The sequence below is a fragment of the Sinohyriopsis cumingii genome, unplaced genomic scaffold (assembly GCF_028554795.1).
Source record: "Sinohyriopsis cumingii isolate HCF-2022 unplaced genomic scaffold, ASM2855479v2 utg001397l, whole genome shotgun sequence".
Lineage (NCBI taxonomy): Eukaryota > Metazoa > Mollusca > Bivalvia > Unionida > Unionidae > Sinohyriopsis > Sinohyriopsis cumingii.
The window spans coordinates 3288231-3316153 of NW_028315993.1; the positions used below are offsets into that span (position 1 = coordinate 3288231).

At 34.8% G+C, this 27923-nt stretch overlaps 1 protein-coding gene across 1 annotated transcript in view; it reads right to left on the bottom strand.

The window, feature by feature from the left end:
• Window positions 1–27923, bottom strand: part of LOC149772548 (uncharacterized) — a 160149-nt gene that overhangs the window by 122100 nt on the left and 10126 nt on the right. Inside the window, exon 4 of the mRNA XM_089947648.1 lies at window positions 21627–21715. Within this exon, the coding sequence (XP_089803774.1) occupies window positions 21627–21715 (89 nt within the window). The remainder of the gene's footprint in view (window positions 1–21626; window positions 21716–27923) is intronic.

The window sequence follows — 27923 nt, forward strand, 5'->3', positions numbered from 1 at the left end:
TCAAATATAATTACCTCCTCAATCAGTCAAAGGTTACATCCAAATATCCGGGTAAGGTTGTCATTACTGATGATATCTCCGATTACTGTAAGAATTTTGGTCATTTAAATCACGGTTTACAATATGTGATCAACAGGATAGATTCCGCGCGCACTGCATGGTCATTTCGGATTGGTTGATTGATTGTCATGCCCACCAATCAATGCTTTGCAAACCACAATACGTACACGTGCTTACTTTATGTACATCATTGAATGTCTGCACACATTGCATAGTCAAATTACAGAAGTTCCAAATTTCGGACTTGAAAAGAATGGGTCGGTAGAGTACAGGTTTAGACCGATATCCAAAATTTCAGAAAAATCAGAGAAATAGCATGTCTATGTTACTAAATGTCGTAACGGCTCTAAGTCTTAGAATAAGAAATCATGAAAATTTTAATTAAAATCCCAGTATGGCACATGAAGAAAAAATGTTGCAACAAATGAACAGCACTAATTTCATAAAAGACATACAATCATATCTAGAACTTATGAATTATGGAAAAATACAGTCAAACTGGTAAAGCAATAAAGCAATTTAGTTTCCAACTGGATTACAAATAAACCATTCTAATACAGAAATATTATTAAAAGGAAAATAAATAGGGAATGGTCTTGGACTTCACAAGAACTCATAAAAACAATGCACAACAGCATTAGGAATAACATGGTTACAACCACAAACAAATGAATTTGTAATTTTCAAAATATACTTTGACAAAATTCAAAAGCATGTATTCACTTGAAAACAAGATATTTATAAACTTTGTGTTTTACAAATTGCAAAATAATTTCATTATGGCTATAATGAGTTGGGATAAACCTAAAAACTTCCATCAAATTTACAAAATCATCCCCTCAAAATGTAAAAAAATAAAATAAAAGACTAATAAAAGAGAAGTTTGGATCCTAAAATATGGAAAATAGAAAAGATGAAAATATATGCAATTAGATACAGAAAAACATGTTTTGGAGAAACTGAAACGTAAGGTAGAATCATAACATTTAAATATAAAATTTAAACTAGCATGGACAAAATATTCTTTGCTAAATAACAGCCACTAAAATTCAACCAGTATTACTAAGATGCCTACATGATTCATGGTGGACAGGGGAAATAACTTTATAAGACTTGAAAAATTAACCCCCATGATTACTGTGTAAGAACCAGCAGGATACTAAGCTACATGTTATAATTCAATGTGAGTAATGAAAGACAGTACAAACATACAAATTCATAACACATAATTCATGAACCACCTACAGCATGTTAATGACACAAACATCTATACTATATATAGATATAAAAGCATACATAAATAATTTCTAGAAAAACAAGATTATATTGTCCTCTTCTTGACCTCATACCATTTTCCTATATAAAACTTGTACCTAATGGAAAAGTTCATTCTATAAGGTTCTAAAATTGGCAAGATAAAATCCTAGTTATAATTAATAGGTTTGTTTCTAAAATTATAATATAAAATGTAGTAAACAACAGGTAGACCTAGCAATTCATGGGTTATTTCCAAAGTTCTAGACTTAGAATGAGATAAATATGTTGTTTATCAAACCAAATTCAATGATTCAGGTCAGGTAGAGGATGAACCTAATTCTGGACAAAGTCAACACACAAATTTATACAATTATCCATAGCATATAATTAATAAAATGAATCTAGCAAACAAAGCAAATTAAATATACATAACAATATATATGAAATCATGGATGCAAGAAGGGAAGATTAATGAGAAAAACAATGGAATTTAGTAAAAGATATTTTTAACTCAGCTTAATCAAAATGAAGAAATCTAATTCATGCGAGGGGAAAGGGACAGTTTAATCTTCCTAATGTCCTAACACCAAAATATTCTAAATACTACCCAAATAAATTTTTTAATCAAACACGAGATAAACTGGAAATGAATAGATCAGGAAAACATGTACTTCAGTTCAACAAATATTAAGAAAAGTAACTTGAGTCAGGAGAAGGACAGTTGTATTTACCTTCTTAATGAACCATTCTAGTGCTCTAGTGGTTAGAGCATCCGTGTCGGATGCGGTTTCGATCCCCAGCTGAGTCATACCAAAGACTTACACAAATGGTACTAACAGCTGCCTCGCTTGGTGCTTAGCGTTAAGAGGTTAGTGTTAGGACTGGTCGGCCTGGTGTCAGGATAATGTGACTGGGTGGGACATCAGGCTACATGTCCGTTAAAGCTACGTTAAAAATCCAAATCACACACACACATACCTTCTTAATGGGTATGCGTGTTTAACGGGATGCTCCATTTTCATCCCTTTGGAGATGAAATCTAAGCCAATTACCCAACAAACACTTTTTAATTAAGTACTACAAACTAAATGTTCAAATGCTCAAAAAGTATATTCTTCCTTTTCAGATCAAACTCTTGTTCATATTTTAGATTAGCCATTACAGTTATTTTAACAAGAATTCTTGAGGGAAGGACAGTTATATCTCTCCCTTAAGATAGGTTTCCATAGTGCAGGCCACATCCTTCCTCCCACACAAAACAACTTAATTACATATGCATAAAGGATAACACTGAATCTTACTTAACTCCAAACCTTACAGAATTAGCAGTGTTTTTCAATTATTTCTGGGGGCTCCGAGTGGCCAAGCAGTCTAAAGTGCTCTCCGTTACGGATCACTGCCATCTCACCTCTGTCTGCATCGGTTCGAGTCTCGAATTCAGACAACATGGGTATGTGAGAAAGCTTGCCAGTAGCTTTTCTGGGTCAGTGGTGCTTTCCGGGGTTTTCCCGGTTTCTTCCTCCACCATTAATACTGGTCGCCAGGTATAGTCTATCATGTGCAGAAAAATGGTGTTAAACCCCACAACAACAATAATTTATGCAGCACAAACCACTTCAATGTAGTTTACAACTCCAGGTCAATAATTATATTTTTTTATTATCATATTAATCAGAATTGTCAGCAGAAATTTTGCAACGCATCAGTAGATGGATGTCAGTCGTGGTTAGTTTTTTTTAAATCTTTTGTTTTTAAGGTGTAAAGCATATATAATTTCAATCCAATTACTCTGTTTTCCCTCTACCCTGATTTGTGCTTTAGAGACCCCATATTTTTTTTTGTATTTCACCAGTTCGAATACCAAAGTTTTTTTGTTTATTTTTACTCAGGTTGACACCCAGTTTTGACACCAAGGTGATTACACACCTAGGGTATACGCTGACAGTTGTCAAACATACTATTTAATCACATATGTCTGCATGGGTTCGAGTCTTGGGTTTTGACCAATGTGGGTATGTGAGAAAGCTTGCCAGTAGCTTGTATCGGTGTTTCCTTCCGGAGTTTCCTGAGTTCTTCCACCACCATTTATACTGGCCGCCATGAATAGCCTATCCTGTGCTGAAAAATGGCATTAAGCCCTACAACAAACAACAATCACATCTGAGTCAAGAGTAATTTCAACCCATTTTTGAAATACCAAAGTTTGACTATGACCATAAATTTCAATTATGTCCATGCCAAAAACATTTTCTGTCCCTTTAACGCATTAAATGTCCAACATTTTCATGTTACTAACTTACAATCCAACTCATGAATTCAGCAATCTTAATTTGCTCTTAATCACCAAGTATAAATATTTATCTGCACTATCATGTTTTCAATCAAGTCAATGTAAGAAACACTTTTTAATCAACAAGTATAGACATTTCTCTCCACAACCATGTTTTCAATCAAGTCTGTATAAGAAACACATTACATCTTTCTTAGGACATTTAGCTCATAAGATGTAGCAGTATTAATCTGTCTTTTAACTTGAAAATAATCTAAAACAAAGAAAAAGTTCCATTCTAAAATCTGTTTTCCAAATTAGTTAAGGTAAACAAAGATGGATTCCAATTCAAGATATAAGCCAAGGTTGAATGCAAGTGATATAGAAGAATTTAATTATATATCACTTTAGAAACTGGATCACTTACTGATGTCAGTCCAGTTTCAACACATTAGATGCAAGTGATTTTAAATTAGAGATTACAAAGGAGGTCATGGGTCCACTTGCACAATGGAGTGATGTCTTCATGTTCACCAACTACACCGAAAATAAACATATGTGATATGTCTTACATTGTAACACTATAACATCAAGATGTGGGCATTTGTTGGAATCTACATTGTCATAAGCATTATGCAGGTACCCACATATCCCATTGTCCGGATGACATTTTGGGATCCGAGGAATACCAGAAATCATGAACAGAGAGAGATTTGAAAATTGTAGGCAAATATTTACATGTCAATGACACAAGTTCCAACCCACCCAGAGGCCAACCAGGGCATGACAACATTTGCAATATAAAACCTTTCTATACACAGTCCTGCAGAAATGCCTGGAAAAGTATGACCATCTAAACATTCAGTTAATCTGTGAAGGGATGATTGTATATTGTATATGAAGGAAGACTACTATTGAAACAATGCAACAACATTTGGCATAAAAGTCTGGGAAAGACCATTCCCAAGCTGGCTATGTCTATGAAGTTCAGGTATATAATGGTAAGCTAGATGGTCCATAGAGACGAGGGTCAATGACAGAAGAAATGTTATGAACCAGAGTGGTGAAAGGCCTTACAAGAAAAATTGAAAACAAGAACGGTTTCATTTCAAGAATCCTAGTTATTTGAAGATTTACGTTAGGATGGTCTTTTATATTGTGGACTCAAGAAATAACCGGGAGACTAAACAGTAAAATGCTAAATTAATTAGGTCTACCAATGCCTCTAGATATCAAGCATCATTTGTAAATACAGGTCCAAGTCTAACCTTGAAAACACATTACACAAAAAAACTGTACTCAATGTTTTTATAACATTTAGTATAATAAATAAGTGTGTATCAACTGATACCTCTGTATAAATGTTCTCTTTGTCATAAAATGTGTTTCTGTGTGTTTATAAACTCAATTTATGCTGTATTATTATAATTATTTACATTTTTAATGACCCACATACTTGGAAGAGTTACTGTTCTTGCTAGCAAAAGATCGTCAAAGAATGTGATATCAAATAATATCCAACGAAGTTAAAATTAATACACAACACAAAACTTAAATTACTGAAATAATCCATGAAATGAAAAAGGTAGATTAATCCTCAACGAGTCAACAAACACCAGTCAAAATTGCATGACCTTCTCCAGCTACACTCGTCTTAAGATGTTGCATTTTACAGTCACGCCGGAAGAACTCTGACAATACTAGTCACATTTCCGGTTTCCAGAACAATGTAAATTTAAGAAGTTTTCCAGGATTGTTTAGTTATTTTCAAATTTTTCCAGACCTTTTCCAAGTCTGGAAAAGCAATTTTCAAATTTAAGAATTCCAGACCCCTGCAAGTCCTAGCAATAAAAAGTCCTGAATAAAACTCAGATCAAGTCCTGAAGAGATCTAAAGTTGAAGGTGATGATTTGCCAGTTATAGCCTACTGATGTGTCAACAGTCTCATGTTGAGTCACAGAAATATTATTCCAGGTTTGAATTCAGTATAAATTCCAATTACTGTCTTTATCCAAGAGTTTTGAAAGAGCACTTTTGTATTTCCAGGGAAACTAATCACTTGAATTCAATAATTTGAAGAAAATATAACTCAGCCAAAACTGGTCACAACATAATTACAACTTAAAGTGCCAGATGTTAAAGCAGACTTATAAAATCCTCGCAGCCACAAGACAATATAGTTATCTGCTTGATCTCAGATCACAATTAGTATTTTCTAGAAACAACCATTACCTAATGGAAAATAACATTCTAGAATGATCTAATAAACCTTGCTTAATTACAATACAATATCCTATAAAATTCAGATAGGAATCTCCAATACCCTGACCCAGATCAATATATATATCTTGTTTACATGAATAATAATTATGTTAATAAGATCATACACATTGAGAATAATGAAGCTATCATTATTTGTTTACATTATGAAATTTATTTTAAAAAATTAAAAAGTCAATCAGATCAAGCAAAAATGAACTCAGTTTTGGACAGGATAAAGTCCAGAAAACAATGTTACATTACAACAGCATGAAATAAAAAAAATGTAAAACTAACAGACAAACAATTAAATTAAATATACACAACACAACTACATCCCCTAAAAGAGCAGAGTAGTAAAGAACATACAACAGATGCAATACCACAAGCACCACATCACTGGGAACAAAGTAACAAAACTTGTCAGACGTTCGGGAACAAGGACACTTAATGATTTAAGGCAAGGAGCCTGGTACACACAATCATGCATGAACGGAATAAAATACTGACATAGAAATCTATGTTGGATTAGCCAAATAGCAAAATATGATAAGGAAGATAACATAAAACTCAGGAAAACCTCCATTAAAATTGTTTTTCAAATTATTTTCATTTTATAGACAAAATATTCAATTATCAAAAAAATTACAGGGATAAACAAACAAAAGCCTTTTTTTTAGAAAACATGAAGGGACATCCCTTAAAGCTCAGTGTGATGGGATGGGTATGTGTGGTGTCCACAAATAACAGGGCTACAGAGCTAAAGATTTGAAAAGGAAATTTCATTCACAAAATTTCTTAATCATTAAATTTTAGAACCTAATTATTTATCGTCACAAAAGCAGATAAACTTTTCCTGTGAATTTTGAGTTAAGATAGTAGGACTTTAAATTATCTCATTAAATTCTAAATTATTAACTGTTTACAAATGGACCGATTCATTGTTTGAAATAGGAATTCATGAAACTTTTGAAACAGTAGATAAATACCTGATAAGTTATTATACATATCAGCTAAATGACCTCAAGGTAGGTTAGTTCCATTACTCCCCGCTGCTCTGTACCCTACACTGGCTATCCATTCGTTCCAGAATCAAACACAAAATTTGTTCTCTGCTACGTTTCATTGACGGACTCCAGTCCAACATACCTATCCGACCTTACCCATGTGTACACACCAGCAAGGTACTTATGCTCCTCTTCTGACAATCGTATACCTACTCAGTATTCCCACTATGAAAATGAAATCAATGGGACTTATTTTGCATACCAGGGCCCAGCAACATGGAATGATATGCCCACTGAACTGACACAGTGATCCCATTCAAGAGTGTTCTTAAAACTCACTTATTTCGACTGCGAGAACAAACTTAAAGACCTAATAATGTTTCCTACCTGAAATATTTTCATCACGTTTTTTTTTTGTTTTCGAATTTCATGGTGTTTGTTCTTTGTAATCGTATCATTATATATGTTTCTTTAAGTTATAGGTGTTGTCTAATGTTGTAAAGCGCTTCAAGAGCTTCTAAAGATTAGGCGCCATATAAAGTCCTCATCATTATTATTATTATTATTATTATTAAATAAAGTTTGTATTATTATTATTATAATTATTATTCTATTTCTGTGTCTATGACTCATTAACAGGAACTAAAATATTAGTATTATATGTGTGGAATTATATTTCTGTGTTTATGACTCAGCTTGTAAATTCCAAAGAGATTACTTCTTTTCATATTATCATGAGAAAATAAATATGATAAGATACCAGTCTGTAGTCAGTCAAATCCTTTTCCTAGTTTTAAGTTCTGGAAAGTCTAAAAATCCTGACTATTTTCCAGATCAAAGAAGTTCTAATAAAAAAGACCTCCCAAAACAAATTATACCTGAAACAACACAATATTTTGGTTTTTTTTAAAGGCAACTTCATATTATAAGAAATCTTTTGATGTAAACCCATGTCAATGTTCCTTTCAAATAAGGAGTAGCAAGATATTTAATATGACTGTCCAGGCAACCATATGTGAGGTCTCATCTACATTTCATTTAGCGCCAAACAGATGTCATAAGACGTGTTCAAGTGAAAATTCAAGTGAACAATATCCAGCCAAATAATGAAAAGTAGAAATGACAACATTTTCATTTAGAACCAAACAGATACCACAAGAAGTCTTGAAGTGAAAATCCAAAGTTAGTTATGTCCATCCATGCATGAAGAGTAACTAATTCTGCCTGATAGTGTCAAGTAGTCAGACTTTGCGACCGTAATAGTGAAAATAAAGGTTAATTCACTGGATTACAATTATGCGATAGCCATCCAAGAGTTATGCATTGGTAGGTTACTGAAATTTGAATGTACATGTGTAGCTTTTAAATTTTTTGGCAATTATAATGCAATAGAAGACGCGTGACAAAAGTCGAATGGAGTGGAGTCTGGTGTCACGCTTGCACTCCTTGTGTTAAATTATAGCAGAGATCGACAGACACTGTCAATTGCTATAGTACCGATATCGGAACATGCTAACCAAGCCCGTTATTTGAATAATAAGACATAACACTTAAACAAAAACTGACTGAGAAGGAAAGTCTTATGATTTTACTCAAGCCCTTTCCATGGCATGAACAAAACAGACATATTAACCACCTGAGCTGTGTTGAGTATTGCACACACAATCTCATATGGTATTTTCTAGTTATTTTTTGTCTTTTTTAGTTTTGTCTTTTTTCATAGCCTTTTTTCATTTTTCCTATTTTTTACAATTTTGTTTGACAATTGTTTCTGTGAAACAGTTTTTCTTACTTTGTGTCATTTGCCCTTTGCAAACTGCACAAATCTTTTGACCTACATTACCGCCTTGTTTTCTTAAATGTTTGCATTTTTTGTTTTGCATTAATCCCACTAGTGGTGTGAGACCACCATTTTCATAAATTAGCTCTAGTGAATTTCACTCAGTCTCCCTGAATGGAACAGGAATTAGCCACAGTAGGCCAGGGGCCTGCACAGTCAACTGGAACCAAACTAAATACCTACTTTCACATGCAAATTGGTTGGGAGTGGAGGATACTTGAGACTATTGGCTTTCCACCCCTTGGGGTGTCAGACTATTGATTTCAGGGATATTTCAAACTGCCTCAGACAGTCTGAAATACTAATGGCACTGATAACTGTAGGCATTGAAAATGAATCCATTGATGGACTTCAAAATGCAGGGAAGAGCAAATTTATGCTGTACCCAAAAATGTATGACACACCACTAATCAAGGCTGCCAACAGAAGTCATAGGACAAACAGCAAAGGTCAACAAAGATCAGCCAATAGTTAGAGAGGTAGAGGCCAAGGTCACCTATGTTTTTATCTCTGGGCTCCCTCTCGATGTGGCAATAAAGAAATAGTGGATAAAATAGAAACCAAACTAAACATTAAAGTGAGGGGAAACAGAATGGCCGGTCTAGGAGTTCCGTTTTAAGTCATATCGAGCGTGAGAGTCATAACAGTCTTAAAAGAAGATGCTAAAAAATCCCTACTTTCTTCTTTGTTATTTTTTTTTTTAAAATGAGGTCATGGTATATGGGATGTGAATGGGACAGAAAATGCCCATGGTGCAGTCAAGTGGGTCATGGACCCAAAGATTGCAAGAATCCCCCAGCAGCGCCTACCTATGCCATTATGGTTGCAAGCAACCACCCCACCCCCAATTCCAAATATGGAGGAGCAAGAAGCCAGACTACAAACACACATTTTCAAGGATGGAGAGAGTACTTAATCCCCACAAAAACGGGGTTTTATACCCCATGCAAAGAAGGGCAAACTAACCTGAAGGTTTATATAAAAGAGAAGAGCAATGGAAAGGGGGGGGGGGGCTTTATGGAAAAACAGAGGGATACCGAAGGAAGAGAGCTAATGGGGAAAAACAGAAATACTAAACCATATTAAAGATTTCTATAGCAATCTATATAAATCACAAAAAATAGAACCTGAAGCTACAGAGAAATATTTAGATGGAGTAACATGCAACATGATATCATCAGAACATAAAAAACTTATGTGATGATTTCATTACATAATTGAATTATGACATTTACTTAACATCTGTCAGATTGTAGATTGAGCACTATGCAATATTAGATGGAGTTGGATTTATGTGCATATGTATTTATATGTATAATTATGTCATTCTTAGGATGCATGCAATAGGAATGATTACATAATAACGATGGCTAGACACAGTGTGAGTGTGTTACAAATATTTATGAGTAATGCTATACATGCATAGAGCGCAAGGCATGAATCCGATAAGTGGAAATTTATATGTACATAGGGCCTGGTAAAATTGTTTGCCCATTAGTCTGATGGAAGGTCCATGAGAGAGTGGTTAATTTCGAAGAGTAGAGCAGGGAGACAAAGGTGTACATCCCTTATATTTCTTCAGGAAGCTCCCAGGGTGCAGTGAGAGTTGGTGTTGAGATATTCCAGGGTGTACGAAGTGACGAGACCAAGAGATTTAGAAATAAGCCATGGAGACTTCCAGTGTGTACACAAGAGGCACAGTGTATAGAAGGAGAAAGAGGAAGGAAGAAGGAAAGAAGAGAAATTAAATGAGTACCTGGGAAAACTCACTGAATAGAGACTCTCTCACAATAGGACAGTAATTTCTATATGACGAAGTAAAGAGCAAAGGGCATTTGGTCAACCCGGCCATTATTGTATTATGATATATTGAGCTGAAGATTTATGTCCATGAAATTATTGCATTCATATATTTGATAAAATTGTTATTTATTCAACTTTGAGTTATTATGTGTATTTAGAGAGTTGGAACTGCTGACTGGGGGCTCTTGAGTAATTAAATTTTAATACTGTATTAATAATACAGTTGTGACAATACTTCTCGTAATGAAACGATGACAAAAACAATGAGGGAGGGATTAATTACTCTAATTTATAAAGGGAAATGGGAGAGGGAAGAACTAAAAACCTTCAGGCCCATCTCCCTCCTAAATACAGAATACAAAATCCTACGTATAATTTTAGCTGAAAGAGTTAAAAATGGAATGCATAAAATAATTAATTATATCCAAACTTGTGGAGTGAAATGAAGATATATCCAATATAATATTCTAAGTATAGAAACAATATCAGACTACCTAAAAGAAACAGGTCAAAAAGGTGCCATGGTACTTTTTGACCAGAAGAAAGCTTTTGACAGATTAGAACATAATATATACATTATCCTGACACCAGTCCAACCTGTCCTAACACTAACCCCTTAATGCTGAGTGCCAAGCGAGGAAGCTGTTAGTACCATTTTTTTAAGTCTTTGGTACGGCTTAGCCGGGGATCGAACCAGCGACCTCCTGCATCGAAGGTGGACGCTCTAACCACCAGGCCACCGGAGTGGTCTAGCTCTATCCAGCCCAATTTTATTGAAATGCACTTATATTTTAACCAGATTTAAAAGCATTAACTCGAACAAAAATCGCCTTGGGAGGGCCTCTACATATTCTCAAATGCGAAATAGAGGAGATATTTACAAAAATAATAAATTAACAAAAAGATTAGAAGTTCCAAGAAAATTCAGAAATATTAAGGATGTACTAGCTAAATATATTGATAGGAAGGATTTATTGTTACAAGACAAGAAAAAAACATACTTGGATAAGAGAGGAAATCACAAAAATTAAATGTAAGGTAGAACAAGAAAATCTTGCAATAAACTGGGATAGAGCATGGGGGCACTGGTCCAAGCTAAGCTCCGTAAAAATACAAAGCCTCTATTTCAAATACATGCACAATGCATGGTTGACAGGAGAGGTAGCGGTGAGATGGCATATTATCAGAGTATTGCCAAAATGTCCACTGTGCAAAAAAACACCATTTAGTAAGTTCCATACTATGGTACAATGTGGAAAAAGACAAAAAGAAAGAGTAGAAGTTATACTAGAAAAAAACAAGAAAGAGAGGTACTGGAGGACTAATTTACTATATCTCTACAAACATTTTGACAAGGAAATGTTTTACAAAATCACAGAATATATAATTGATACAATGATGGCTTGTGGGCAGGTCATCACGACTGGAAGATGACCTGGCCTGGGCAACATTCCCCCTGGTGGGTGGGAGAGATGGGGAAGGAGCTTCACTTTACTGCCCACCTTGGGGCATGTACCACAAAATGTTGGCTGGAGCCCCGGCCTCATCTCTCACATCAGAAAATATAATTTTTTCAACTAAAAGAACTTTCTAGACTCGGGGGGATGGGGATCCAGTTTACCTCCCACTTAGGGGAGTTGTACCATCAAGCATGGACTGGATCCCTATCCATATCTTTCACCTCATGGAGGAAATTATGATCACAAATAACTAGACTTTTCTCAACCACTCTGATGCCTCTAAATGACTCTTTTTTTTTCTTTTTTCTCCATTTTATCTAACCAACACCTAAAAACAGAAAGGGTAACTCACAGAGTAGGGAACTAACAAAATAAAAAGGTTTAAGTCTTAGAAGGGAAACAGGGTACCTTTATGTGGATAAAGTACGATGCGTAGACATCGCAGGGCTATGTCACAAGGCACCACATGAAGTGGACAGGCCTGCAGAACCATATCAGTAAAACCCACATGAAGTATATAAACACCACAACAAAAACATGGGGACTAATAAGTTACTAACCCACTAATAAATTTCTAACCCACATGAAGTAGATGTATATATTGTTGTTGTTGTTGTTGTTGTAGGATTTAACGCCATCTTTCAGCACACGATAGGCTATATAATGCGGCCAGTATTATTGGTGGAGGAAGAAACCAGGAAATCCTCGGAAAGAACCACCGACCCTCGAGAGGCTACTGGCAAGCTTTCTCACATACCCATATTGGCCAAATCCGAGACTCGAACCCATGAAGTATATAAACACCACAAAAAAAACATGGGGACTAATAAGTTACCCACTACTAACCCACTAATAAATTTCTAAACCCTTTTGGAATTTTTTAATTTCATAATGTAAATAATAACAAGGCCTAACTAGAGTTGGGAGAAACACAATTAAATAAAGGAAGTGTGGACTCCGACTCGAATACAGCCTGCCTCATGTTGTGAAAATAGGTTTTTTTAATACGAGGAAAGCTACAATAAAACACTAGGTTTTATTTTATTATCATTTGTAGTGCACCGTTAACTCGCCAAAATTATAAAATGCATATTAAACCATACCAGGGCATACAAATGGACTTGAATAGTCCCTATATATATATATATATATATATATATATATATATATATATATATATAATAAGATAACGGGGGAAATTTGACAGAGATGTTTGCCGTCCCTACATAGAGACTATATAGCATACACACACTATAGCATTGACACACAAAGCACACACAGGACAAAGAAGATCCTTGGCAAAGATCACCAAAAAAATCAAGGATAGAAAATCTTAAAATGGGGATGAGACCCTTGTTTTAGACTACGACCCTTTAGAAAACACTAGGACTAAAATTTTGATGAAAATTCTTTTCTAAAATAAAACAAGCACGCACACATTGGGGGATACAAAAATACATGAAAACACTTTATTTTTTGGTTAAGTGGGGGCCAAGTGTCTGGTGCACCCCCCCCCCAAAAACAAGAGATTAAACGAAAACAGAATGTGCTATGTCTTACATTGTAGGACTATCCACTAATCACCCTTGTGTTAATTTATAGTACATGTACCGATAAGGTGATTTTATGATGTCAGAGATTTCATCGAATTAAACCTATATGCTGCAGACATGTAGCATGATGTTCCAGCCAGTCACATTATCCTGACTCCAGGCCAACCAGTCCTAAAACTAACCTATTAGTGCTGTGTGCCCAGTGAGGCAGCTGTTGTTACCATTTTTTATAAGTCTTTGGTATGACTTGGCCGGGTTCAAACCTGCGACCTCCCATACCTGAGGTGGATGTTCTAGCCACTAGGTCACTGGAGTGGTAGTAGCATGAGCAAGATTTCACAGTAGCTGCAATGGGGCCATATTGGATGACAGATGCAATGGGGCCATACTGGACGACAGATGCAATGGAGCCATACTGGATGACAGATGCAATTGGGCCATATTGGCTGATAGATGCAGTGGGGCCATACTGGATGATAGATGCAATGGGGCCATACTGGATGATAGATGCAATGGGGCCATACTGGATGACAGAAGCAGTGGGGCCACACTGGATGACAAGTACAATGGGGCCATACTGGATGACAGATGCAATGGGGCCACACTGGATGACAAGTACAATGGGGCCATACTGGATGACAGATGAGCAAAACTTTCATTCAACCAGCAATACATCAAAAGAAGTATTTTGTTGAAAACCTCCTCATGTTGATATAGCTTTTATTAGAGATAGTGATGATATGAGTTTCTAGAGGGCCAACATATTCAAGATCAGATCAACACCATTTATTTAGGACCAACTTGAAATCAAATTAAGTCTTCTAGAATTAAACTTCATGCAGATATGTCTTTTAATTTAGAAGAAGTAACTAGAAGACTGTCAGAATTATACAAAAATGGCCATGCTGGATATCTTTGTAGTATTATGTGACTAAATGTTGAAATGTTCTCTCTTTGTGATGAATCTGACTGTGGAATGTGAGCCAATAGGGTTGCGACATTTCAGTGACACCTGGCCGTGAAACTTCATCACTTTTCCTTAAATACATTTTAAGTGTACAGTCATCTATATTACAATATCATCTCCATAACTGCATCGTCAACTTCTTTCTATTCACTGCATGCAAGAAAATAGCCATGCATGAAAGCATACTTGTTATGGATATGGATGGGAGATCAGTGAATTCATCTGTTTGATTAAGATCACTAGGACTTGTTTGTGTATATCTATCACCAGTTACCCATGATTTGTCACCTTAAGTCACTCCCAGTTGAGTGCTAGAATTGATGGCCCATGCAATCAGGTTGTGAACATCTAGAGCATTAATGGCCCATGCAATCAGGTCTGGGAACAGCTAGAGCATTGATGGCCCTTGCAGTCAGGTCTGGGAACAGCTAGAGCATTGATGGCCCATGCAATCAGGTCTGGGAACAGCTAGAGCATTGATGGCCCATGCAGTCAGGTCTGGGAACAGCTAGAGCATTGATGGCCCATGCAATCAGGTCTGGGAACAGCTAGAGCATTGATGGCCCATGCAGTCAGGTCTGGGAACAGCTAGAGCATTGATGGTCCATGCAATCAGGTCTGGGAACAGCTAGAGCATTGATGGCCCATGCAGTCAGGTCTGGGAACAGCTAGAGCATTGATGGCCCATGCAATCAGGTCTGGGAACAGCTAGATCATTGTTGGCCCATGCAATCAGGTCTGGTAACAGCAAGAAACAGGTGGGCAGTTTATTTTTCCACCTTGTTGCAAATAAATCCACCATCAGTCATCTTAGACTACACTGTGTGAAGCAGTTGTCCTCTCATTTAAATGCATCTGCCTTCCACAGACTGTACAATTAGTTTTAAATCTTAAAGGTTAACTATCTCAACATTAAAGTCTGTAAGAAGCTGAGTTATTTTTTCATACAGTTACAGTCCCTTATCCCCGCCAACTCTGATCATTAATCCAAGCAGTCACATTCTGTTTCATAGCCATTAATCCAAGCAGTCACATTCTGTTCCATAGCCATTAATCCAAGCAGTCACATTCTGTTTCATAGCCATTAATCCAAGCAGTCACATTCTGCTTCATAGAAATTGATCCAAGCAGTCACATTCTGTTTCAAAGAAATTGATTGAAGCAGTCACTTTCTGTTTCACAGCCATTAATCCAAGCAGTCACATTCTGTTTCATAGCCATTAATCCAAGCAGTCACATTCTGTTTTAATCCAAGCAGTCACATTCTGTTTCATAGCCATTAATCCAAGCAGTCACATTCTGTTTCATAGCCATTAATCCAAGCAGTCACATTCTGTTTCAAAGAAATTGATTGAAGCAGTCACTTTCTGTTTCACAGCCATTAATCCAAGCAGTCACATTCTGTTTCATAGCCATTAATCCAAGCAGTCACTTTCTGTTTCATAGCCATTAATCCAAGCAGTCACATTCTGTTTCATAGAAATTGATCGAAGCAGTCACTTTCTGTTTCATAGCCATTAATCCAAGCAGTCACATTCTGCTTCACAGCCATTAATACAAGCAGTCACATTCTGTTTCATAGCCATTAATCCAAACAGTCACATTCTGTTTCATAACCATTAATACAAGCAGTCACATTCTGTTCCATAGCCATTAATAACAGCAGTCACTTTTTGTTTCGTAGCCATTAATCCAAGCAATCACATTCTGTTTCATAGACAGTAATACAAGCAGTCACATTCTGTTTCATAACCATTAATCCAAGCAGTCACATTCTGTTTCATAGCCATTAATACAAGCAGTCAACTTCTGTTTCATAGCCATTAATCCAAGCAGTCACATTCTGTTTCATAGCCATTAATCCAAACAGTCACATTCTGTTCCATAGCCATTAATAACAGCAGTCATTTTTTGTTTCGTAGCCATTAATCCAAGCAGTCACATTCTGTTCCATAGCCATTAATCAAAGCAGTCACATTCTGTTTCATAGCCATTAATCCAATCAGTCACATTCTGTTCCATAGCCATTAATCCAAACAGTCACATTCTGTTCCATAGCCATTAATCCAAACAGTCACGTTCTGTTTCATAGCCATTAATCCAAGCAGTCACATTCTGTTTCATAGCCATTAATCCAAGCAGTCACATTCTGTTTCATAGCAATTAATACAAGCAGTCACATTCTGTTTCATAGCCATTAATCCAAGCAGTCACATTCTGTTTCATAGCCATTAATCCAAGCAGTCACATTCTGTTTCATAGCAATTAATACAAGCAGTCACTTTCTGTTTCATAGCCATTAATACAAGCTATCACCAGAAGATATAATTCTCCCTATTTAATTTAGATTCTAAAATTCTTAGCAAAGTTCTAGCCAACAGAATAAAAGAGACAATGGAAGAAATAATTAATCCCCAACAAACATGTGGTGGGGGAAAAAAAGAGACATTTTAAATAACACACTTTCAATCAAAATCATTTTAGACTACATGGAGGAAAATAAAATAGAAGGTGCTCTCATTTTATTTGACCAGGAAAAAGCCTTCGATAGGATATAAATAAATTATATTATAAACGTTTTTAAAAATTTGATTTTGGCAAAGGTTTTAGCAATTGGATTTTGACACTTTATAAAGACATAAGCTCCCAAGTCCAAACAAATGGTGCTAAAACTAAGTCTTTTAAAATATTAAGGTCAGTCAAGCAAGGCTGCCCCATATCCATGTTGTTATATGTTTTAGGAATTGAAGCATTACAAAGAGCAATACAACAACATGACCAAATAAAAGGAATTAAGATACCTAACATGAATACAGAATGTAAAACTTTTCAACACACGGATGATTGCTCTAATATTATAACTACCAAATCATCATTTTTTCATCTTATCAACCAATATACTAATTTTGGAAAAGCCTCTGGCTCACAATTAATGCAAATAAAACAGAAATCCTACTAATTGACAACTGGAAAAATAATTGATATGGACTACCCAATGAGCAAATAAGACACCAAGTAAAAGTGCTGGGAATAATTTTAGGAAAGGATAATAAAATACTTAATTTTACACAAATTAAAAAGAAATTAGAACATCATAAGGAAATCTGAACAGACAGAAATCTCAGTTTTGCACACAAAATTAAAATAGCTAAGTCATACTTTTACAATTCAATACGGTATGAACTTAATGTAATAGACTTTGAAAAAATATACCTGGAAAAATTGGAATCAATAATATTGAAATTTATTTGGAATAATGTTTATAGAATATCTAAGGACACACTACAAAAAATAAACAGAATTAGGAGGGCAAGGACTTCCCAACTTGACACAAAAACAACAAACTAATATAATGTACAGACTAAATAGTTTTACCCCTAAACCTACCTACTTTTGGCAAGGACTATATATTTACTGGTTTGGAAAATCACTTACTAATAAAATTGATATCCAAAAAGAAATAAAGCTAAAAATATCAGTTAACACACCCCCCCACAAATGTACATGCAAAATAACCTTGACAATTAAAAAATTTCAATCAAATAAAGATTTTTTGGCAAACTACTGATTAAAAGATTATAGAAAAACAAATAATAGACACAACTAATTACAAACCCAACCATACTGAAACCAAAGTAACAAATGTAGATTGGCCAAGTATATGGAAACATTGCAAGGGGATCAAAGAGCCCAACAAACAAGCAAACATGTATCTTTATTTACACAATGTGTGGTGGACAGATGAAGAAGCCTACAATAGAAACACGATACCCCACTTATCTAAATGCTTTCTTTGCAAAACTGCAATTGACAGTAAAAATCACATAATACTAGATTGTACACACCTCACCAACCAAATACAAAAATTAATAAATAAAATTATTAGAAAACAAGGTAATTTCAATCCACTTAAGCTACCCTACACCAACCAAATTAATGACAAACAATTATACATCAAAACAATAAACTTTATATTTATGGCAATAAATGAGAGAAGGAATAAAAAAGGTTACTAAAACCCTATTAAAAAACACATCAAAACAGTCTGGATAGCCTAAAGGCTAGTTCAAAAACACCAGACTTACACCCTACACTAGGAAATTTAATTACAGAAAAACACATTAGAACAGTCTGGATAGCCTAAAGGCTAGTTTAAAAACACAAGACCTACAATCTCATTTTAGGATGTTTACCATCACGTCCACATGATGGAAGATTTCAATCCCTTACTAGTTGCAAGCTAGAATACAGTTGTAGAACTAGGTGGCAATCATTAGATGACATCACTTGTAACACATACTTCTTTCTTCAAGAAAAAGAGGATAAATACACCTACAGATTTTTGGAATCTGCCACTGTAGCCTCTCTTTAATAAATGAATTACACATGAATTACAGAAATTTAAATCAACAACCTTAAAAGAAAAAATCTGACAATTCTTTAAAAAACAAAAAAATTACAGCGGGGTGTGGTTATGGGAAGGTCAAAAGTTACACCTTAACAGGATCCACACTGACCTCTCCATTAATAACCAAAAAGAAAACAACAAATACAGCTGAACTTTAGAATTTATTTCAAAATTTTTAACTGTAAAATATGAAGTCTTGCATACTTCAAGTGACTTAAATTTTATAATTCATATGAAAAAAGAAAAATCACAACAGGCCCGCACTGGAGATGTCAACCGTGACACCTAAAGAGGACTCTAGCTGCGGGCACCCCATGATTTAATCCTAGATACACAGACATCAACAACTCATTATAAACCAAATTGTACAAAATTAGAATATAGTGGCAGAGTAAAATAGTGGGGATGTCATAACCTGACACCTTAAAAGGACCCACATTGACACCTCTACTAACAGCTCAAAAGAATAGCAAACATGACCTGATTATATAAATCACATAATATTTTAACCTTACACTTTTAAGAAAAAATATCTTTGGCTATTAAGAATACAAAACAAAAAAATGTTAATGTTGAGAAAATATGATGGAGATTTCAAGCAGAGAGTTTCAAATAAAGATTCTGTTCTTGGACTTTCCACCATAATATAAACATTCAAAATTTCAACTCAAAATTTTTAATTAAAGTCATTGAATATGTCTTTGAATTGAAGACAATAGTCTGGTGTCAAACCACCTGCACCCCTGTGCATTCAGATGCACACCATCTAGGTCCATGTAAACACCATGGAATCCATCCGTCCTACAAAATATAATTCGGCTACTGGCCGACAAAACTTGACATAACTCCAAATTCACTTGGTGGATCCTCCATCCATACTGAGAACAGGTCATCCCTCATGGATGGAACCGAGGCAATAACGCTCCAATTAAAACAAACTGGACAACACGAGCCAAAAACTGTCTACTCAATTGCAATAACTGATTCACCACTATGTTGGGCTCAAGGGCCCCTATACCATTTTCACCCAGTTTGATAAAAATAATATCCGGCAACGGATCCAAAGTTGTTGGCCATGAAATAAAGTTCACCACTCTTGCCCCGGGGGCGTCCATCCATGGTGACCAAAATATTACTTGGCTGGCGACATAACAAAGACAGATTTGAATACCGATTCAATCGGGCAATGAAACTGTCCAATAACATGAACATACATTCTCTTTGTAATGAACACAACTGAATGTCCAAAATACGACTGGATTTAAACCCACCAATCAAAAGCAAGGATACATCTCATTATCGGTTACGCACCAAGGTGCAATATGATTTAAAATTTTATAACAACTGAACAACCAATTTAACATATTTACGTGCTATAGCACAATCAAGTAAAACTTAAAATGTCTGAAATTTAGCATTGTAATGGAAAATTCCAAATCCAAATGGACAAAATAACATGCTAAGGCATATACAAGTAAAACTTAATTAAGACAGAGTTATACCTATACAAATATAGAAAAAGTATCCTACCCCTCTTTTCTATGCTAAGGCATAATTTATTATATATATGCATTAACATACACTCACCAAATAGAAAAACTGCTTTTAGACATTTATTCTTCTTGGGAAGTTTTAGATAGGATATAAACAAATCTTAGATTTGACCTAGCTATGCTATCCAAAAAATAATGCACGCATACATTACACAAACAAAAGAAGAAAGAAAAACACATACTCCAACAAAACGACTCTAGCAAAGTCACATTTAAATTATTATAGGGAGAGGGAAGGAAAACTATTCCAGGGCTGTAACTAGCCTTTGGAGTAATACTACAACCCTAAATCTGAAGCAACAATTGTAGAAATCAGGCCCACTGTCAGCACAGACAAAGGGAAATAAATTATACCAATGTCTGCTTCTTCTTGGGATAAATAAAAAACTCTAATAATCTGATGGATAAAAAAGAAATGAACCCTGCAAAATTTTATATCACATTACTGTTTTTAAACAATAACACCTGCAGACCTCTAAGGGTGACAGGGGAAATCCATACCAAAACACACTTTTAGAGATTAATAGGGTGTCACTTCAAAGTTCTAACCAACTATATATGCTGGGATGGAGCTTAGGAGTGTCAACAGAGCAAGGATAAAACTCAATCCAAATGTTGTCACATGAGATAAAAAGAGGGTTCTGTCTTTACAAGTCAAAGGAGTAAAGTCAAACATTCTCAGGAAGCTGTGGAACTCTACTTGGCACTAATCAAGTTCATGTTTTGAATTTGTGACTCAATCAAAAGTATTGTGAAACTGAAAACAGAGTTCTGCCTTTACAAGCCATGAGCTTATCAAGCCATGTGCTCTGGAAGAAAACTTGGAAAATATCACTTGGCAATTAAATCTAACATATGGGAAAGAAAAAAATACAAAACTTGTAATGTATCAAACACTGTTTATATAAAGCAAACCACAAATATTCAGATGAATACAGCTTGCTAGCATCTGAATGAAAATAGAAGCAATATTTGGTTCATGATTTTTGTCTGTTGTCAAAAATGTTTGTTCAGGAAAAACAATAACCCAACATAAATGTTTCATTTTCTTCCATCATGAGAATCTGCAACACTATGATATATCCAGGAATCCTGTTTGATATCTTAATGCTTAAAATTGTTACTATGACAACATTACAAATATTGAGTGGGTGAAAATCTGTACATGGTCCATGATAAGGAGTACTTACATCTCCCTGTTCTTTGACAGCTGAGGTTTTCTCAGTAACAGGCTGTTTTCTTTCATCACTCACCAGAACTTTAGGAACTCTGTGCTCTCCTACACAAAAACAGAACAAGCTGTCAGCTTTACTGATAGGGACAATTTAAATGAAGATATTAAAATATGAATAAACAAGTCTGCAGTCAAATTAGTTTGTGAAATATGAATATTTCAAATATGTTCCTTTCTAATGGAATATCAAATCAAAGTTTCCTCATGCACGTAATAATTGTGGAGTACCACAGGGCTCTATCCTTGGACCTCTGTTATTCATTCTATTTATCAATGATTTACCTCTTAGGATTGGAATTTCAATTTCTTCGACTGACTTCTATGCAAATGATACTACACTGTCTGGGATGGGTAAAACCAAAATGATACTTCAAAATAACTTACAAAATGCTCTCAACAGACTTCAAGTATGGTGCAAGAAAAACAATATGATAATAAATACAGAAGAAAAAAACCGAAAGCTTTACTAGTTACAACACAACAAAAATGAGCAAGGCTAGAGAGGGACAAACTCCATGTCCTATTTGACAGTGTCAGCCTTAATATGACCTCTCAAGATATAATTCTTGGTGTATTCATAGATAACAATCTTACTTGGTCTATTCACTTGTTCAAAAAAGGTTAATTCTTATCTTTGGCTACTGTGGAAAATAAAAAAACATACATTCCTCTTCAGTATGTGGCCATCTTTTATAAAAGTTATATTCAGCCATATCTGGACTACTGTAATGTAATTTGGGGTAATACCTCTAATTCAAACATAACAACACTCTTATGACTCCAAAAAGAGGGCTTGCCATTTAATTCTAGATCAACTTATAGACAATTTTCAGGATGCAGTGAATAATATAAAGGGAACTTTAACAATACATGAAAAAATATTTCTTAGAAAGGCCAAATAAATGTATAAAGTATCTAGAAAAAGTAATTCCTGTCTATCTAAGCAATATCTTTCACCAAAGTGATGCTGATGGTACTCCAAATTTAAGGTCCGTAAGAAGTAAGAATTACATTATACCAAGGCCAAAGAAGAAATTGTTTAAAAAAGTTTTCAATATACTGGTCCACCAGTATGGAACGACACTCCCAGTGACATAAGGCAGGCTCCTATCATTTCGTCTTTTCCTAATCAACATCTTCAATGGATGAAATCTTTAGAAAATTGAACAGTTCTAATACAAAATGTACCGCCTGCTTTTCTGTAATTTTACATCATTTTCATAGTTGAATTTTTCAATGCAGGATGATATTATGTTTTCACAGATCCCTGTGTATGTGTTCCAAGCCTGATAATTTGAATTTTAAAATTCCTTAATTATTTAATGTCAAGCCAGATTCTTCACATCATGTTGTATATGCTGTGTATATTGTACATAATTATTACTGTGTTTGTATGGGAAAATATAAATTTGTTTTGTTGGATGGATATAATACACTCCCAAGGTTGTGCAGTATTTATATATGAAAACCTTGTTCATATTTTCCCATAAAAATGCAGTAACCTATAAATATTGTATAGAATTTCCAGAATAATTTTGTTAATTGCAAAGTCAGTCATGTGATTGGAGCATTCTAATAATTATGTCCATTTGTACATCAACAAATCGCTTTACGTGGCTTAATCAATTTTGGGAGGTTCTTTAAAACAAATTCTACATTTCTTTTATATCAGTCGAAACTTGAAAGTGATTTTCAGTTTTCCCTGTCATCATTTATATGTTTATTTTGACTAAGTCTGAAATTGGGCAACAGGCAGGTATATAATTATCCCCTCCATACTAAGGACACTAAGATCAGGAACATGTATATATACCAGTATATATATATATATATATATATATATATATATATATATATATATATATATATATATATATATATGCACATGACACTAGAATCAAGCGATATGCTATGCATATGAATACCTCTTGAATGCACATGATTTTAGGATTGGGCAACTGGGTAGGCACATAAACACCCCACTCTCTACATGTACCATGATGATTGGACAACAGGTTTGGCATTATACATATCCTGTATATACACATGATACTAAAATATGAAACATACTAGGCATATCAATACCCTATGCCTGCATATGACACTAAGACTGGACAACAGGTAAGCATATATACACTCCATCCTATATACGAATCTAGAGTGCTATGAATATAAATATGCTATGCCAGCACAGGACAATTAGGACTGGGCAACAGGTAGGCATATAAACACTCCCTCACCTACATGCATGACACTAGGATGATATATATATATATATATATATATATATATATATATATATATATATATATATTTATGCTCTGTCTGCACGACACAAACACTGAGCAATGGGTTAGGCATATAAACACCCCCTCTCCTATAAGTTAATCTGACTGGGCATGATGCTGGACATGAAAGCTATACACATGCTACTGAAGGACATCACAATAATGCTGATATTCAATTACAGATGCAAATACAGTATAATTGTAATTAATTACTTAATTATACAATTACATTATATCTGAACCCAAGTCTGCTACATGTATCTATGACTGGTTCCTTTATTCATGGGATATATGTCACCTGCATGTGTACCTGGTGTAAAAGTATAACATCAAGTCTGGGCTAATGGATATTTATTGGATATTAGTGTCGGTGCATTTTACTGTGTGGCAACATGACAAACATGATAAACATAAGATGCAGTGACTGACAATAAAAAAAGATAACTGTAGTTTTTGTATTCTCAATTTCATTCGCTGTACATCTATGTAATCAGTTCCACATTTAACCCACTCCTGGAGCCACACTGGTGGCCGAGTGGTCTAATGCTCTCACCTTTATAGATGACTCTGCATGAACTGGTCTCAGCTCGGCCAATTTAGGTGTGTGAAAAAGCTTGTTGGTAGCATACCAGGTTATTCCTCCACCAAATATACTGGCCAGCAAGTATATGCTATCATTACTGAAAAACAGTGTTAAAACCCACAAGCCAAACTAATCATGTCTTCCTCTAACCCGAACCCCCAGGTCCTGTTCTAGGTTTCCTGGCTAATGGCTTATATGGAACAGATACCACTCACCATGCAGTTATGTTACAAAGCAGGTTAGCATGAGACAGAGGGTGATTAAAAGCCAAAAGGTGCATAAGAAAGCAAAAAAGAGCGTGTTGTAAATTGCATATAATTAGCATGGTGTTTATTTTTGATGCAGAAGTGGTTAAAAAAATGAATATGATGCAAACAAAACCCAATTTATAGTATACATTGTGAGATCTGCTAACTACGTGTACAAACAATGATATATTTACCATAAAACACACACTTAGCTTTTAATAAAGCAAAATGAATACATGTTTTAAATACCAACAAGTCTATCATATTGGCCGACAAAAATCAAGTCAAACTATTTAGGAAAGTACATAAAGAAAGATTTTGCAGCATTTCTTTCCATAAAGTTTGTCCCAACCTTGCACTGTAAAATAATGCACTGTAAAATAATTTTCAATGGTTGAGTGATAGATAACATATAATTCTCTGCAAAAAGTAAATTGTGGAGTTTACTACAAGAGCAAATGTGCTTCAGTTGCTTACACCAGTCTAGATTTGTATCAACAAAATAACTTGCTAAAATGTCAGGTTAGCCAAACCAAAATGGCAAGCTTATTTTTAAGATAGTGGTAAGCATGCAATACAACTGTACTGCAAACTCAGACTTGAAACTGCAGCAAGCTTGCAGAAGCTTAATTTGTTCATTTTAAGCTTGCATAATCTTATTAATTAAAAGCTTGCATAATCTTACTAATTACAAGCTTACACAATCTTAATTATTACAAGCTTGCACAATTTTAATAATTACAAGCTTGCACAATCTTACTAATTACAAGCTTGCCTAATCTTACTAATTACAACCTTACGCAATCTTGCAAACAAAGCTGGCCTATCTAGATGCATCAGAAGAACTAATATGACATCAATTTAATTATTCTATACATAGTCACATACGTCCATTTTCTAACTCTTGATGTCCGAAAAGTATCAGTAATATCCCATATTAAAATGAAAATGTTAATATATGGTTTACATTAATTGGCAAGAGATCTTTCTGTCACAATGAAAGAAAGAATACAGTCATCATCAAATCATTTAATATTTAATCAGAGAAAAATAAGAACATGTGAATGGGATGTGTGGGGAAACTCTCTACAGTTTTGTTCTGTATGGCATTTTAAATGTCTTTACTAATTCACTTCCATATAGAAATCCATTTGGGGGAAGGATAGTGTCAAATGGTTAGGATCTCTCGCTCTCTCTCATCTCTCAAAATCATCTCTCTCTCTCTCTCATCTGTCAAAATCATCTCTCTCTCTCATCTGTCAAAATCATACACTATTAGCTGAAGAACAAGAATGTTAGCCATTTGAATTACCAGTACACTGAATAACTTCTTCTAAGCAAAATCCTTTCAGCAAAAACTTATGCATCCTCCTCTGCTTCTAGTATGATTCAGGTATCATCCATTGAAAATGATTACAGCCACATTGTACTATGTAACCAGGAAAAATATTGACTATTTACCTCCTTGGCAAAAGATATTTCGTTTTTAGTTCAACATTCAAAAATCACTTAACATGTCTAAGAAACATCTGTGTTATTCAAGATCATCATTTAAGGAGATCATACGTTTTGGCTTTGCCATCCATTTTGAAATGGTTAAGACAAACGTCAAATTAATGTCTGGTACTTTCGAGGTTTAAACACACAAAATGCATTGAAACTTAGTACTATAGTGCATTTTGAAATCTAATAACTGCCATTTTCTTTGGGAATGAAAGAAGTTAGATGTACAATGGTTCAATCTGATATGTGAGAGGAATAAAATGATCACAAGAATAATGTAAATATGATTAACAAGCATGTGTAATTTTATAATCTCGTAACCCTATTGTCGATAAGTGACAGCACTGCACTGATTACGGTACTGCAGTTTGGCAACCACATCAGTAAATAATAATGATCTTTATAGTTGTCATCTCAAGGATTGTTAAAGATACATTATAAAGTCATTATTGGACGCATTTAAATTGTAAACGTGAAACTGCACTTCCGCCCCACCGCCGCGTAGCTTAATTAGCACGAGATCGTAAATGCAAAATACAACACACTCTTTAAGTTTACTCACCAACATGATAACTCCATGATTTCAAATTATTTTTGGTCCTAGAATAGGTTCCTGCATATATATTGGTTCTGCTTACAATGAAATTTCCCAAATTAATGAGCTACATTTAAGACGGTTCAATCTTGAAAATTCCACCTAATTTAAACACAAGACTACCATGGTCATTTTGTGGTTTCTTGTGCCTCAAATATTTTGTGTACATATCTGCAAATTCGTAAACCAGTCTCCTGACTAAAAAAGGGAAGTAACTGCCATTAGGCCTCAATACTGAATCAAGTCTCTGTCACGGAAAATCGCATTAAATCTTGCATGCCTTTTATTACATGAATTCTTTCTACAAAAAATATCAAAATTCACAAAGATCAATTCTTTATTGAATGCTGGCAGAATGGGATGGATCTATACACAACTGTACGTATTTTAATTTTTATGTAGTATCTAAATAACTGACAAAATTATTTGTTTTCTTCTGGCAGCAGACTGTTATTGAAACAGATATAGATCCATTCTTTCAAAAACTTAAGTAATCATTACAAAACTACAGAAAAACTAGTTGATGGTGCATACATTGTCGGTATAAGGCATTTACAAGCACATGAAAATTTTGTACGGGATGAGCTATTCACAAATTCCATATGGATTATTCACAAATTCCATATGGAATTTTAATTTTATTCCTTATGGACAACCTATATATCTTGTGAACTAATTTGCATATTCCATGAGATTTTCCATATGGAGTACGGAAGGAATCCATAACATTTCCATATGGATACACTGAAATCCATAAGAGTGCTTCAGCAACAGAATAAAAATGTCCAAATGGATATTTCTGCAAAAGTACGTGTGGATTCCATATCCAATCCATGTGGAAAATTTCATATGGGTTCCCACATCCATTGCACTTCTGTGGTGGATACAGCCTTTGTACCATTATTTTGTTAAAAATCGATACAAAAAGATGGCTGCCTTTATTTTCTGTAGCTCTGTCTTCTCAGTCTCCAGTATTCTTATCCCATTTAGAACTGGGCCTAATGGGTGGGTGCCCATTCTGGCTTTGGTCACCTTT